Source organism: Haliaeetus albicilla, chromosome 10 (genome assembly GCF_947461875.1).
Source record: "Haliaeetus albicilla chromosome 10, bHalAlb1.1, whole genome shotgun sequence".
In the NCBI taxonomy this organism is placed as follows: Eukaryota; Metazoa; Chordata; class Aves; order Accipitriformes; family Accipitridae; genus Haliaeetus; species Haliaeetus albicilla.
In genome coordinates this window covers 1,319,935-1,334,799 of record NC_091492.1, presented here as the reverse complement: position 1 = coordinate 1,334,799, position 14,865 = coordinate 1,319,935, and the positions used below count along the sequence as shown (strand labels likewise).

The following is a 14,865-nucleotide window of genomic DNA, read 5'->3' as shown; positions in this document are numbered from 1 at the left end:
CGTGGGCACCTGCGGGGCGGGATCGGGACCGGGACCGGGACTCACCTGCGGCTCCGCGGCGGCGGCGGCGTCCCGATCCCTCCGGCACCGTACCGGCAACTAGCCATGGGGCGGCGGGGGGGCTGCCCGGCCCCGCTCTGCCTCCTCCTCCTCCTCCTCCTCCAGGTGAGGGACGGGACCGTGGGACCCTGACCGGGACCGTGGGACCCTGCCCGGGGTGGCGGGACCCTACCCGGGACTGATGTCTCTCTCCGGGCAGGCTGGTCACTGGCTGGCAGCACCGTGCCAGCCCGGCTTTGCCAAAGAGACCTTTGCCTTCGCCGTGGCACCGGACGGCGTGGTGGCGGGACGGGCGCTGGGACACGGTAAGGTGGGGAGCCGTGGGGACGGGCTGGGTGCGTGGCGCTGGAGGTGGCGATGGGGGACGAAGCCGTGGGTCGGTGCTAGATTGGTGCCAGGGTGGCAACGGGGACGGTCTCTCTGTGGCTCCGTGGGTGGCTGCGGGGACGGGGCCGTGGGGGACAGTGCCGTGGCGGTGGGGACGAGGCCATCGTGGTGGGGACAGGCTCAGCGTGTACCGCCGCAGGTGGCAATGGGGACAGAGTCGTGGCTGAGCCTCCGCGCACGGCGGTGGGACCACGCCGAGGGTCCGGGGCAGCGCTGGCACCGGTGTTCCCACGGCGGCAGAATGGCGTCGGGTCGCGGGGGCAGCGGGTGCCTCTCCCCGGGGTGCGCCGGCGCGGGCGGCGCTGACTCAGGCGGCGCAGACCTGTTGAGGCCGGCAGGCTGGGGTGTGGGGCCGCGCAGGCGCCCGTCCTGCCCCGCGCTTCGCCCGCCCGTGGGGTCCCGGCACCCAGGGTTCGTGGGGGCAAATCCACATTTCGTGGCCACAGAGCAGAGCCCCTAGCGCGCCTCCTCGGGTGGCTTTTGGTGTGGGGACGGTGGTGTCTCACCACGCCGGCACAAAATCCCAGTCCCAGTGTGGCGGGTGCTGGCACTGAGCCTTCCCTGTGTGGCCATGATGGCTGTGCCAGGCTGGGCCCCAACCCGGGTTGCCAGCAGCCTCCCTCTGCCATGGCACCGAGCCCCGGCCGGGGCAGCCGGGTGCTGCCGGCCCTCGGGGTGCAGGGGAGGCACCGGGAAAAGGTGTGCCCGGGGACCTGCTGCTGCTTTGGGGTGCTCTGCACATCTGCACCCCCCTGATCCATGGTGCAGGCTCCCAGGGCAGCGCTTGGGCCATCGCCATCTGCGCTGGTTAATGGCTGACGGTGGTGCCGGCACCATGGTTTGCCGGGGGTGGCTGGGGTGGGCACGGGGCTGAGGGGTGCAGAGTACTGAGCACTGCACTGGGGGCTTCCAAATCTCCCTGGCTCTGGAATGGCTTCGCCTGGGCTGCGGGTATCAAGCCAGGAGCCAGACCCTGCCCCACACCTCAGGAATTGCCCGTTCGTTAACCTTTGGTTGATCATTAACGAAGCTGCCCGGATGCAGCAGCCTGTGTCCATTAGGGCTGTGCCCGATAGCAGGGTCATGGGCAGCCACGCCGCCTCGGTGTCTCCAGTGCCGGGACCTGCTGGAAATCCCCATCCCAGCACCAGCACTTCCAGTTTTGTGTCCTGGGAGGAGGGAAGGGGACGGCTGCCCGTATTCACCATGTACCAGCCTGGTGGTGCCTGGCCCCGCGGGTGGATGAGCATGGTGGGCGCTCGGCAATGCCACCCCCCGCGCCATGCAGCGCACCAAAGCCTGCGGCCAGGCCGTGGCGAGGGCGGGCTAACGAGCCAGCCTGTAATTAGGCTGATGAGTTGAGCACGGTGTTTTCCCTCCAACAGGTCTGGACAAGCCCCGCGTGGTGCCTGGGCCGGGGAGGCGAACACCTGCACCGGGGCCATGGCGTCCCCAGGACCGGGTCGGGACCCTACGGTTCTGCTCGGCGGGTGTTGGTGGGGTGGGGGGGTGTCTCTGGGGTGTCATGGCCCCACGGGACATGGTGGAGGCTGAGACGCTCCCCCATGAGCCCTGGGTGGGGGAATCTCGAGAGTCTGAAGTCACAGCGAAACTCGGGTGACGTCAGCGGGTGCGCTGGCGGGACGTGCCACTCAAAGCACCTTTACCCCAGCTGCCCACGGGCTGACGCGAGTTACCCCGCCGCCACCATCGCCGGTTTCCGCCCCGGCAGAGCCGTGTTTGCGCAATCGCGGTGTGGTCACCGCCAGGGTGGTGGCAGCCGGGGTTGGTGGCACCCGGCTCTGCCCGTGAGTCAGCCTGTGCTCAGCCCCAGCAAGACACTGCAGGATGTGGGGTGGCTTGGGGGGGCTGCCCTGGTCCCCATCCTGGTGCTTGGTCTCATCCCCCTGCCCCAGTAGGCAGCCTGGTAATGCAGGGAGTCCCAGCACCCTGTGGGTGGTGGCAGGGGTCCTGGAAGGGGGGGATCCCCCCAAAGGACCCCCCCCCCCAGCTCTCCTCGCCTCCTGCCCCATTGCTCCTGGAGAGGGGAAGGGCCCCCTGGTTCCCAGCCCCGGGGAGGGGAGGGCTGGGGATGGCTGGGGACAGCTTTCCTTCAACGGAGGAGCTGGAAAAACAGGTTGTGCATGGCCGGGTGGGAAGCGGGGGGAGCGGGTGCTGAGCACCGAGCACTCATTGCACTCGGTGTGGGGCTGGGGGCTGAGAACTGCCCACTTGCTGCACCCATCCGGCGTGGTGCCAGGTACCGGGTGCCAAGCGCTGCGCCTGCGCCCATGGGTGCCGGGATGCCTCTCCCCACCACCAGCCCCCGCTGCGGCAGCACCCGACCTGTCCTGGCACGTTCCTGCCCAGCCGGCCTCACCGGCTCCCCCAGCCCACAGCCTTTGCCGGGGGTCCCGCCGCGGGGCCGAGCTGGGCTGGCATCGTGCCGGCGCATCCTGCCCGGCTGCCCGGGCTGGGTTGGGGGCCAACATGGCAAACAGGGGGGTGGCAGCCCCCAGCCCAGAGCTTGGTGATCGCTCCCCACCCACCTCCATCCCACCGCCACCTCCAAATTCCTGGGCTGCTCGCAGCCTGACGTAACCCCATGGGATGGCGGACCCAGCCCCAGCAGCGGCCTCGTGCCCAGCGTCGGGGCGTGCGGCTCTGCCTCCCACCCCGGACACGTCGCCTTCCCGCAGCGCAGCCCCGACGCTCGCTCTGCGCAGTGCGGGTCACGCCGGGGCCGATGGCGGCTGCGCTGGCAAGGGCTCCAGCCGGGGTGCCGCTGGCTCAAACAAACCATCTCCCAGACAAAGGGTGTTTGTTCGGGAGCTCCCGGCAGCGCGGCCCCAGCTCATGTGATGCCTGTTGACCGCCGAAGCACCCTTCGGAGCCTCCCGCTGGGCTGGCCGCGGCCCCCCGCGTGCTGGTCCCGGCTCGTACCACGCCCCAGCAGGGTGCCAAGCTGGTGATGCCAGGACACCATCTGCCCCGGTCTGCGGTGGGTGCCTGCTGTCCCTGGGGACCCCCAGCAGCAGAGGTGTCGGAGGTCCCGAAGGGTGCCTGGGCAGGTTGGGTGCCCCGGCTGCCACCCTGCGCCGCGAGCGCACCGGGGCTGGCACCTTCCTGCCGCACAGGTTGATGTCCCTGCTGCGGACACATGGCTATGGTCCCCGGCCACGCGGGGGCTTGGGGACCCCACGGGTCCCCAGGCACTGGGTCAATGTAATCCACCAGCCTGCAGTGCCCTGTGGATCAGCTGCTGGGGGGCTGGGTACCAGCACAGGTGAGCAGGTGCTGCCCTTGTTTTTATCTGAAAAGCAGCCAGAGCAGCAGCACCCTCTGCCCGCTGGCACGGCAGCAGGGACGTGCCGCACACGGGGACACGCTATGCCATGGGGATGTGACACAAGGCAGGGATGTGCCGTACGCAGTGCTATAGACATGGATGTGCCACGCACAGCAGAGACACGCTGTGCTGAGTGCCATTTGCCCCGTTGTCACGGGCCGGTGGAGATCCCATGGTACAGCAGGTTGTGCCGTGCCCAATCCCGCACCAAAGCCACGGCAAGGATGCACCATGCGTCATGCTGCACTCCCTGCCCGTGCCCAAGACAGGATCCCGGCAGGGCACGTGGCACCGTGCGTGGTGCATCCCTGCCACGCCTGTGACCCCCATGGTCGTTCCCCCCGTGCATCTGAGCCGTGGCCGTGCTGTGTGTGTCCGTGTCATGCTGTCCTGCACCCTCCTGCCTGCCCGTCCCATGGTGCCTGCCCTGTCCTCGGCAGCTCCCACCGGGGCAGCACCGGGACCTCCCTGCCCACTCGCTCTCCCTGTCCCCAGTGAGTTTTGTGGACTGCGGCGAGCAGCGGCACACCACGTACCTCTCGGATGACACGCGCTTCAAGGTGAGCAGGGACGGTGTTGTCTCTGCGACCCGGCCTCTGCAGCTCCGGCAGCGGGAGATCAGCTTCCCCATCCACGCCTGGGACGCCTCAGGCAAGAAGCATTCGGCCAGGGTGACCCTGCGCAGGCGGTGGCACCGCCGTCACCACCACCAGCAGGTAAAGCACAGCCCCTCTCCCCCGGTTCACTGCAGCCCCTCTCCCCAGGGCAGAGCGTGCAGAAGGCTTGAAAGGTGCCAGCACCGAGCCGTGCCACTCTCCCCGCAGGACACGCACACACAGCCTGATGTGCTGACCTTCCCCGAGCCCGGCCATGGCCTCCGGCGGCAGAAGAGGGACTGGGTCATCCCCCCCATCAACTGCCCCGAGAACGAGCGGGGGCCCTTCCCCAAGAAGCTGGTGCAGGTATGCGGCCCCGTGGGGACAGGGCACACAGCAGGGGGGTCCCTGGAGCACCGGGACCCCTCTAACCCCCCCTCCGCCTCACCACCAGATCAAATCCAACAAGGACAAGGAGACCAAGGTTTTCTACAGCATCACAGGGCAGGGGGCGGACACCCCCCCCGTGGGTGTCTTCATCATTGAGCGGGAGACAGGGTGGCTGGAGGTGACGAAGCCGCTGGACCGGGAGCAGATCGACAAATACGTCGTGAGTGGGGGGCCGGGATGGGGAGGGGATGGTCCCTGGGGCCACGCGTGGGCTGACGGTGCCCCTCGCAGCTCTTCTCCCACGCGGTGGCGGCCAACGGGCAGCCCGTGGAGGACCCCATGGAGATCATCATCACCGTGACGGACCAGAACGACAACCGGCCCATCTTCACCAAGCAAGTCTTCATCGGTTACATCGAGGAAAACGCGAAACCAGGTGCATGGGGGAGTGATGAGCCGGGGGCCTCATGCAGACCCCTGAGCCGGAGCTGTGCTGGGGTGTCCAGTGGGTTTTGTCCCACAAGTAAAACCTCCCCTGCTTGTCCCCATGCCCAGGCACATCCGTGATGACCGTGAACGCCACGGATGCAGACGATGCGATCAACGTGAACAACGGCATCATCGGCTACTCCATCCTCAGTGAGGAGCCCAAGAGCGCGCAACGGATGTTCACCATCGACCCGCAGAAGGGTGTCATCAGTGTCATCGGCACAGGGCTGGACCGGGAGGTGGGCGCCCTTGCCGTGTCCTGGGGGACCACGTGGCAGCTCCGCGGTGGCACTTGCCGCAGGGAGCCAGGGATGCCAGAGCCCCGGTGTCTGGCTGGTTTGGGCACTTGTGATCCCTGGGTCACCGTCCCCTGCTCTGGGGTGTCTGCAGCCCCAAACCCATCGGGGATCTGTGCTGGGGACATTGCAGGGCCCCCAGCCCTGCTGAGCCCCGGGAGCGGGTGGAGTGCCAGCCCTTTGGGTGGGCAGTGGGGACGTCGGCAAGCATCTGTGCCGGCGGTGAACGCCTTGGCTGGAGAAGGCTGGAGGAGCAGGCAGGTGATGCTCCCGGAGGAGGGGGACACGCTGGACCCCATCCCTGCCCTAACAGTAGTGATTTCGTCTTGCAGACCACTCCCAACTACACGCTGATCATCCAGGCTGCGGACCAGGAGGGCAGTGGCCTGACCAACACTGCCACTGCCATCGTGGAAGTCACCGATGCCAACGACAACCCTCCTGTCTTTGACCCCACTGCGGTACCTGAGCCGGCTCCCCCGAGCCACTGCCCTCCCCGGGCCATCATGGCATGAGCCCCTCCACCCCGGGGGTGCCCGGGACCATGTGGGTGACTGTCCCTGTCCCCTCTCTTGCAGTACGAGGGGACGGTGAACGAGAACGAGGTGGGAGTGGTGGTGGCCCGGCTGCACGTGACAGACCAGGACATGCAGGGCTCCCCTGCCTGGCAAGCCGTCTACCGCATCAAGAGTGGGGACCAGAATGGCGACTTCAGCATCACCACCGACCCCAAAACCAATGATGGCATTCTGAAAACTGCCAAGGTGGGTCCTGCCACCGGTGCCAGCTGCCCCACTGCCAGCTGCCCCACTGCCAGCTGCCTCCCCGCCAGCACTGGCACTACCCCGGCTCCTCTCTCCTACCCTCCTCCAGGGCCTGGATTATGAGACCAGGAGCCGGTACAACCTCCTGGTAACGGTGGAGAATGCTGTCCCCTTCACCGTCCCCCTGCCGCTCTCCACGGCCAGCGTCCTGGTGCTGGTTGGAGACATGAACGAAGCGCCTGTCTTCGTGCCCCCCGTCAAGAGGGTGGAGGTGATGGAGGACCTGCCAATGGGGCACCAGATCACCTCCTACACGGCCCAGGACCCAGACAGGGATCAGAGGCAGAAAATCACGTGAGTGGGGCAGGGTCGGTGGCAGGGGGCCGTGCTGGGGTGCCTGGGGGGGCTGCACTGTGCCCGCTGTGCCGTGTGCCCCTTCCCCCCCCACTCTGCAGAGCATCCCGTCCCCCACTGACCCCTCGCTTGCCCCAGGTACCGCATGGGCAGTGACCCCGCAGGGTGGCTGGCCATCGACCCCGAGAACGGCTTTGTCACAGTAGCCCAGCCGCTGGACCGGGAGTCGGTGCACGCCATCAACAGCACCTACAAGGCCATCGTCCTGGCTGTGGACAGCGGTGAGGAGCGCCCTGCCTTGCCCTTTGGGAAGGGGCTGCTGCCGCCCACCTGTGTCCCACTGGGGCTCCTGGGGCAGGGGTCGGGACCGGGACCCCCTCCTCAGGTGCCTTGCTAACCTCCGGCCCCACAGGGTCGCCGGATGCCACCGGCACGGGGACGCTGCTCCTCCTCCTCCAGGACGTGAACGACAACGGGCCCATGCCAGAGCCCCGGTTCTTCGACATCTGCAGCCGGCAGCCGGAGGAGCAGACGCTGAACATCGTCGACAAGGACCTGCCCCCCAACACCTACCCCTTCCAGGCAGCGCTGGAGCACGGCTCCAGTGCCAACTGGACTGTCAAGGTGACCGGACAAGGTAAGGTGCTGCCTGGTCTGGCTTGGCCACCCACCCTTGGCGTGGGGTGGTGGGGAGATGCTGAGTGAGGGCCAGATCCCAGCCCCCCCTTGGCTCTCTGTGCCCCCCCCAAGCGCAGCTGGTGCTGGCCCCCATGATAGGCACCAGGCTGGGGAACTGCCACATGGCAAAGCCCTGCACCGGTGCCAAGGGTGTCCCTAAACTGGGGAAGCGGGGACATGTCTCTGAGCCCAACCCCTCTCTCTGCTGCGCAAGACCTGCTGGTGCTGAGCCTGGTGAAGCAGCTGGAGCCGGGGGAGTACAACATCTTCCTGAGGCTGACGGACAGCCAGGGCAAGGCGCAGGTGACGCCGGTGAAAGCTCAGGTGTGCGACTGCGAAGGGCCGGCCAAAAACTGCGAGCGGCGAGCGTACATCGCCAGCGGCTTGGGCGTCCCCGCCATCCTCAGCATCCTGGGGGCCATCCTGGCGCTGCTGAGTGAGTACCACGGGACAGGGACGGGATGGGGACAGGGCCACCCTTGCCCTGACGCCCTGACACCAGTGCCCTCTGCTCGCAGTCCTGCTACTGCTGCTGCTGCTCTTCGCCAGGCGGAGGAAGGTGGTGAAGGAGCCGCTGCTCCCGCCCGAGGACGACATGCGGGACAACGTCTACCACTATGACGAGGAAGGTGGCGGCGAGGAGGACCAGGTGGGATGACTGTGCCGGACCGGACCCTGCCTGTGGAATCCCTGCGGCACCCTCCCTGCGGCGGGTGGTAGTCTTGCTCCCCAAGCCGCAACGGATGCTTGGGGTGCAGCATGCTGCTGCGGACCTGCTCGCCCCTGTGTCCCCTCCTGCAGTCACCCAGTACCCTGCACATCCTGGTGCCCCAAGTCGCAGCGCGGCAATGCCTGTGGTTGTCCCTCGAGTGTCGTCTCCTCATGTCCCCCCTTCTCCATTCCTATGCAGGACTATGATCTGAGCCAGCTGCACCGGGGCCTGGACGCCCGCCCAGAAGTGATCCGCAACGACGTGGCCCCCCCGCTGATGGCTGCCCCCCAGTACCGGCCCCGGCCCGCCAACCCTGATGAGATCGGAAACTTCATCGATGAGGTGAGCCCTGGTCCCATGTGGTGCTCGGGGGGGGAACCAGGGGGATGAAGCCCCTCATCCACGGAGGCACCATTGGAGTGCCCCCCAGCCCAGCAGGAATGGGCACTGACCCCTCTGCTACCCCCCCCCAGAACCTGAAAGCGGCCGACACGGACCCCACGGCCCCCCCCTACGACTCCCTGCTGGTGTTCGACTACGAGGGCAGCGGCTCGGAGGCCACCTCGCTCAGCTCCCTCAACTCCTCTGCCTCCGACCGCGACCAGGACTACGACTACCTCAACGACTGGGGCAGCCGCTTCAAGAAGCTGGCAGACCTCTACGGCGGTGGGGAGGAGGATGACTAGGATCCTCCTGTGGCTCCGGTCCGGCCGGCAGCCGCCCAGCGCAGGCAGCTCACCTCATTTCACCCAACTGGACTCACGTCAGTCTTTGCCCGGGGGGGTGGCCAAACCCCACTCCAACACCCCCTCAACCTGATATTCACATCCCCCATGTTCAGTGCAGGGGAAGCTTGGGGTCACTGGGGCTGGGGGGGTCGGTTTGGGGACCCTGTGTGTTTCCTGGCCCCCCTCGGCTCCAGGCGGGACATGGAGCCCTTCGGTCCGTTCCCCGTCCTGGAGCCAAGGTGCTCTGGCTGCGCGAGCCAGGATCAGCTCCTCTTCCCCGGCAGGGACAGGCCCCGCTGCCTCCCTTCCTTTGCCGTGGGGGGAAAAAGCGTTTCTCTGGCGCTCTCTGAAATACCTCGTGCTCCCAGCTCCGACACAAGTGCCAACCTGCCGCCGCGCTCGGCTCACAAACCCGGCGCCTGCGAAGCAGGGTGGCCCCAGCAATGCGCCTCTGCTGGAGAGGGGCGAGATGATCGATAAAAGCAGACCAAAGATGTGCCATCACGTGCTATACGTGAGGGAATTATATTTGATAGAGTACATAGAGGCAGATCTCTATTTTTCTTTATCCCAAATTATGATATGATTTCCTTCTGTCGTGCCAGGTGTAATTATTGTGCAGTCAATGAAAGGCGCTTTTGGAAATCAAATGGCTTTACTCAAATTCTGAACAATGTGTTTAGCTGTTGTCATGGTTTGTATTTTTTATCATGGGAAAGGGTTTTGATGCCCTCTGGGAAGCCAGCAATGGTCTAGTGTTAATTGATTCTATGGTTTTTATATAAAATTGAAATAATAAATTCTTTTAAGAAAACTGAAAGCCCTTTTCTCTGTGTGCAGCTCTGCTGGTTTCACTGCCTGTGTCCGTACTCAGAGGCTGGCGTGCCCTGTAGAGAGCCGTTCCTCTGTGCAGCTGTGGCTGCTGCTGCCTCCAAAGGGCAGATGGCAAATGCCCAGCTCTGTGTAACAGGGATGGATCCGTACCACAGCGCATGTTTTCTCAGCACCAGGGGCCGTGAGGAGGCAGGGCTGGCAGCTAACAGCAGGTCATGGCTTTGCCTCATGCCGAGTCTGCCTGGACAGGCCCTTAGGGAAAGAAGAAGGATATGATGTGAAAATCCAGTTTGTGCCTTATCATGGTGGCTGTGCCCTGTGTGCGCAGTGCCTGGCCCAACACCCTGACCTGCGTGGGCCATGCAGCAGAGGCGAGGCTGTTAGCAAGTGTGAGAGATCGCTGATGTTTATCCAACCCTGTAATTGCTCCGACTGCCCTTCAGAGGCCCTACCCAGTAAGGAAACGTAAAAGAATAACGTACCTCACAGTGCTTTAAGGCTTTCAAACATGCAGCAGCCTAGGAGGCTGGCAAAGGATTTGCAGTCATCCTGCCTTGTTAGTCCTCGGCAGGCAAGTTGCTGATTTATGTACTTTGCAACACACACATAAACTGTTTATTCCAAAGGCAAGTCTAGCCACTGACCCCAAGAGCAGGTGGTAATGCCCATCTTGCACACCTCTGCCTCTACACCCCCATTACGATATGGAAATGTGTTTGGGCTCTCCCTTTGTAGACAGAACTGTTTTCTCAATGCAAGATGCTAACTTTTGCTGGATGCAGCCAGAGCTTGTGCTCGGGGCAGGGGCAAGCCTTGGGGTGGGAGCTCCCCTGAAATACCTGACCTGCCAGAGGCGTGGATGCTGCTGACACCTGTGGGGAGCAGGGACGAGGGCCTACATTGCCGGCCTCCCACTCCGGCGTCAGGCCAAGCCTGGCCGGGCAGGGGACAGCTGTATCTCCTGCTCTCCCTCCTGGGAAGAAGACGAGACCCGAGCAGCCACCGGAGCAGGCAGCTTGCCGCTCTCAGCCCAGGCCCCAAGATGGCGCCGCCCCACCCAAGATGGCGGCGGGCGGGCGGCTCCCCCGAGATGGCGGCGGGCGGTGTCGCTCCGCCCCTTTCCACGACCTCCCCAAGATGGCGGCGGAGAGCCACGCTCCCCCCCTCGCCCGACCTCCCCAAGATGGCGACAGAGAGCCGCGCTCCGCCCCTTCCCCGACCTCCCAAAAATGGCGGCGGAGAGCCTCGCTCCTCCCCCTCGCCCGACCTCCCCAAGATGGCGGCGGAGAGCCGCGCTGCTCCCCTTCACGGCAGCCCCGAGATGGCGGGCGGTGCGGAGCCGGGCCCGGAGCTGGAGCGGGTGGTGGAGGCGTTGGAGCTGCTGCTGCGGCGGCGGCAGCAGCCCGCTGGGCCCGGTGAGCGGGACGGCGAAGCCGGGCCCGGCCCAGAAGGTGCCCTACGACCGGAGACGCTGCGCAGCAACTCGGCGGCCCTGGAGGAGCGGCTGCGGAGGGCGCCGGGCTGGGCGGCGCTCCGCGGCCTGCGCGATGCCGTCCTGGCCCGGGCCCCCGGGCTGGCCGCCGGGGCGGCGGGCGAGGCCGACCCGGGCTGGGCCGCCGCCTGCGGGCTGCTGGCGCTGCTGCTGTGCCTGAAGGAGCGGCTGACCGCGCTCGCCGCCGCTCCCGCCGCCCCCGGGGCCGGGGCCGGGCCCGGGGCCGCGCCGCCGCCCAGCGCCGACACGCTGAGCGTGGGACAGGGCCGGGCCGTGGGGCGGGCGCTGCGGGCCGCCGTGGGCCTGGGCCTGGTGCCCTACCTGCCGGCGGGCGTGGGGCAGCGCCCGGGGCCCCCCGCGCCGCCACCGGCGCCGCCGGCCAGCCGCGGGGCCCGGCTCCACGCCGCCACCGCAGCCCTGGCCGAGCTGACCGAGCACCCCGCGCTGGGCGGCCCGCTCCTCGCCCGACACCTCGGCCTCCTCCTCGCTGGTCTCTGCCTGCTGGGCCACGGCCCCGCCGCCCACAGCGAGGTCCGTGGGTCCCCTCTCCTCCCGCTCCCCCTGTGCGGTTTGGTGCCAGCGTGGGCACCCGGCCCTGCCGAAAACCCATCGGGGTCACCGGCCTCGCCGGAGCCCGCCCAGCGGCACGGCCGCATGTGCTCCGTGGCTGTGCTGGGCTCCCGCTCACTGAGCCTCCACCGGGCCGCCTGCCCAGCGTCGGCTCCCGTGCCGTGCATGTTCATCTCTGTGCAAGGGATGAGATTGGGAGCTGGGGAGCCTGGCAAGGGGCTGGAGGGGCACCGGCACGCGGTCGGGACTGGTGGGCTTAGTGCCGGTGGCCAGGCTGTCGTCCCCACCCCGGGGTTTGTTTTTTCCAGGGTGTTTCAGAAGCGGAGCGAGCGCGGTGCCGGGAGGCCCTGCGACACATCCTGGACCGCGTCTACCAGCCGCTGGCGGTGCGGGAGCTGCTCGTCCTGCAAGGCCGGCCCAAGCAGGTACCCAGCAGCGGCGGGGCCGTCCCCGGCGCAGGGCGCGTACCGCCGGCGGTGCTGGGACTGTTTGTTCCCGCGCTCCGAGGGTGCCTTTGCTGCTCGCCTGCAAATGTTCTTACACCTTAAAAACCAGTTTGGTGCAGCACTCCCGTCCCCAAGTGCCGTGTGAACACGCGGGCGAAGCTGCTGGGCTTGCATCACTCCCGCGGCGGCAGCTCGGGCCCTGCTGTAGAGGGGCGTGCACGCATGGGTGTGCGCGGACTCCGGGACTCTCATCGCGGCACATGCCGCCTTGGCTTGGCAGTTACATCCGCTGTGCCTGGCCAAGCCAAGCAGCTTCTCTTCCAGAACCTGCCCCTTTCCACTTGAGGGGACGAAGCGGTGCTGCCTCAGCACCGGCTGCTCTTCGTGGCCGTTTCTAAGGCTGCGCGGTGGCAGTGGGGAGGAGGAGATGGGGAGTGGGTGCTGTCTGGGGAGACCTTTGCATTGTGTTTAGAGAGTCCCCAGGGAAGGGACCGTATCCCAGCTCCAAGCAGGTGCTGTGGGTGGGCGCGTGCCCACCTGCCATGTCACAGTTCAGGGTCAGGATGCGAGCAGCTGCTGGCGTGCACGCGGGACAGCATGGGTCCGCTGGCTCAGGCACAGCTCTGTGCTGCACGTTGACCCTCCGTCTGGGATCATGCACGATTCCCGAGCTGGCTGTCCCACGTGCGAGGGCTGCAGAGGGTCCGTGCGAGGAGCTTGCTTGTACGGGGCAGCCCTCTCAGTGTGTGCTGTGGTTCTTCCACGAAAAGCAGGGGTCTCCTGGTTAAACAAAAGCCAAGCTGACATCCCAAGCTGATATTTGCACAGTGCCCTTAATAACATGTTTTAACTTTTGGTCAGCCCTGAAGTGGTCAGGCAGTTGGACTAGACAATCGTTAGGTCCCTTCCAACTGAAAATATTCTGTTCTATTCTGTCCTCCCCAGCACAGCAGTGCTGGCCTGCCTCACTCCTTGGGGTGTCTGAGCAAGCACCTCCATTTGAACCGCTTGCTTTGTGGGTTCGCAGCCTCCAGACAGCTCTGCTGTTTGTGCCGTCCCAGGGGGACTGCTTTGCTCGACGAGGGAGCCTGCGGGCTCGCAGTGCCACCTCCGCAGCCCAGCACTCTGTGCTGGGTCCTGGCAGGGGTCACTGCTGCGGACCTCTTACCTGCATCAAACCCAACTTGTCCCCTGCGCTCCCTGTGCATCGTTTTGGTAACAAGGCAGTCAGAGCTGCTGCCTGACCCTGAGAGGCTTTAATTAAAGGAGGGAAGCTCTGCACGAGGGGATGCTCCTGGGAAGGCTGGCCTCTCTCATTAAGCCCTAATTTGCTTTGTGCCACTGGATGAAGAAGTGATTTATTTAAAACCTTTCCCTGTCCTGTGTTCCTATCTGGTCTCAAGTCCTGCAGGGCAGAGTGCAGGCTGTTTGCCTGTTAGTGGGGGTTTGCACAGGAGTGTGCAAATATGCTCCTTAGCCTGCTCCTTTGTTTCCTTTCAGAGTCCTCCCTCTCCTGGGGAAGAAACAAAGCCGGCCCTTGTGCGGGCTCCGGCATGGCTGCGGCGCCTTTGTGGTCAGCTGCTCTCTGAGAGACTAATGAGACCCAACGGGGTTCAGGCTGTGGTTCGGGGCATCATGGAGGGAACAGGCGGTGAGTAGGGTGCTATGACGCTGCTCTTGGCTTCCAGAATAGCAGATGAAAAGAGACTGTGATGATGTGTCTGAGACGTTTCATCCCATGAGAGGCCCAGGAAAGACAGTGCCATCAGAGCACTGAAATGGGAAACAGCTTTTGTCAGGCCAAGCTGACTCTGTAACAGTCACGCAGATTTTGCCTCTGACTGTGCTGAACTCCCAAACGGTGAATGCCTTCCAACTGCAAATGCCTTTCGTTCGGTGTACACCATCATGTTTGAGGTCCAGACTGAAGGCCTCCGAACTCATTTAGTCTGTTTATGCCTCTGTGGGGTTGCACCTTGTGCATGTATGGAGCGCAGTTCACTCCAAGGAGCTGCACTGGTGCTGGTTTGGTGGGAGCTGTGCTTGGTGCTGGGCTGTGAGCAGCTGCAGGTGGAGTGAGACCCGTCCCGCTCCGGGGCTCAGCAGCCTTGCTCCTCTGCTCTCCATTTCTCACCAGGGAGGGAAACTGTTGCTCTCTAAAAGCTGAATCCCACAGTTTTTAGTGCCAAAGCCTCCTCTGGCCAATACCAACCTGATGCACTGTCCAAACATGACCTTCTTCCACCTTTTGGCTCATACACCTACTTGTAGAAGTTTTTTTCCAGTATCAAAGGTCTTGGGCAATAATTTTTCCCCTTCTGTCATTAAATTCAGATGTCACCTGGAAGATAACTTGGTTTAAAGAGAATAATGAAAGCTAGAAATTGAATTTTGGGCCAGAAACATCTGGCTTCAGCCAAAAATGGCCCTGGTGTTTGCTGTCAGTCTGAGCTGATCTTGGCTTTCTGCTGGTGTAGCAGGTGGCACTGGTGCTGAAGCAGCAGCTGTGGACTGGAGAAAATGTGACACGGTTGCAAAGATCCTGGCTTCCTGCCCGCAGCAGTGCCTTTCCCTTGAGGACTACTACAGACTGGTATGCCCCCAGGTAGGTCCCTCTCTTCCCCTCCCTGCAGCATGCTGGCTCTGGCTGGGAAGATGGAGCCAGCTCCTGGCTTGGAGAGCGTTGGTACTGTCGCTTCTGCTTGAGTGTGGCCTGGCTT

General features: G+C 64.8%; 2 protein-coding genes and 1 long non-coding RNA gene across 4 annotated transcripts in view; 2 read left to right on the top strand and 1 right to left on the bottom strand.

The window, feature by feature from the left end:
* The first annotated feature begins 11 nt into the window (after positions 1 to 11).
* Positions 12 to 9,623, top strand: CDH1 (cadherin 1). Its single transcript, XM_069793211.1, has 15 exons — positions 12 to 165; positions 260 to 365; positions 4,292 to 4,758; positions 4,847 to 5,002; positions 5,074 to 5,218; positions 5,338 to 5,510; positions 5,900 to 6,028; positions 6,146 to 6,331; positions 6,441 to 6,685; positions 6,824 to 6,966; positions 7,098 to 7,322; positions 7,578 to 7,799; positions 7,882 to 8,012; positions 8,274 to 8,417; positions 8,549 to 9,623. Exons 1-15 carry the CDS (start codon positions 106 to 108, stop codon positions 8,759 to 8,761), a joined length of 2,745 nt encoding a protein of 914 aa, XP_069649312.1. The 5' UTR covers positions 12 to 105; the 3' UTR covers positions 8,762 to 9,623.
* On the bottom strand, positions 9,440 to 11,033 carry LOC138687203 (uncharacterized). The gene is made up of 2 exons (XR_011326456.1): positions 10,905 to 11,033; positions 9,440 to 9,889 (listed from the first exon to the last, which is right to left on the bottom strand). It is a non-coding gene; the product is annotated as an uncharacterized lncRNA (long non-coding RNA).
* Positions 10,895 to 14,865, top strand: part of TANGO6 (transport and golgi organization 6 homolog) — a 27,527-nt gene continuing 23,556 nt past the window's right edge. The window contains exons 1-4 of one of the 2 annotated variants that reach the window (XM_069793210.1): positions 10,895 to 11,660; positions 12,008 to 12,124; positions 13,646 to 13,796; positions 14,626 to 14,750. In XM_069793210.1, the coding sequence (XP_069649311.1) occupies positions 10,914 to 11,660; positions 12,008 to 12,124; positions 13,646 to 13,796; positions 14,626 to 14,750 (1,140 nt within the window). In that variant the 5' untranslated portion in view covers positions 10,895 to 10,913. Of the gene's footprint in view, positions 11,661 to 12,007; positions 12,125 to 13,645; positions 13,797 to 14,622; positions 14,751 to 14,865 lie in introns of both variants that reach the window. The other variant, XM_069793209.1, reaches the window with a different exon arrangement.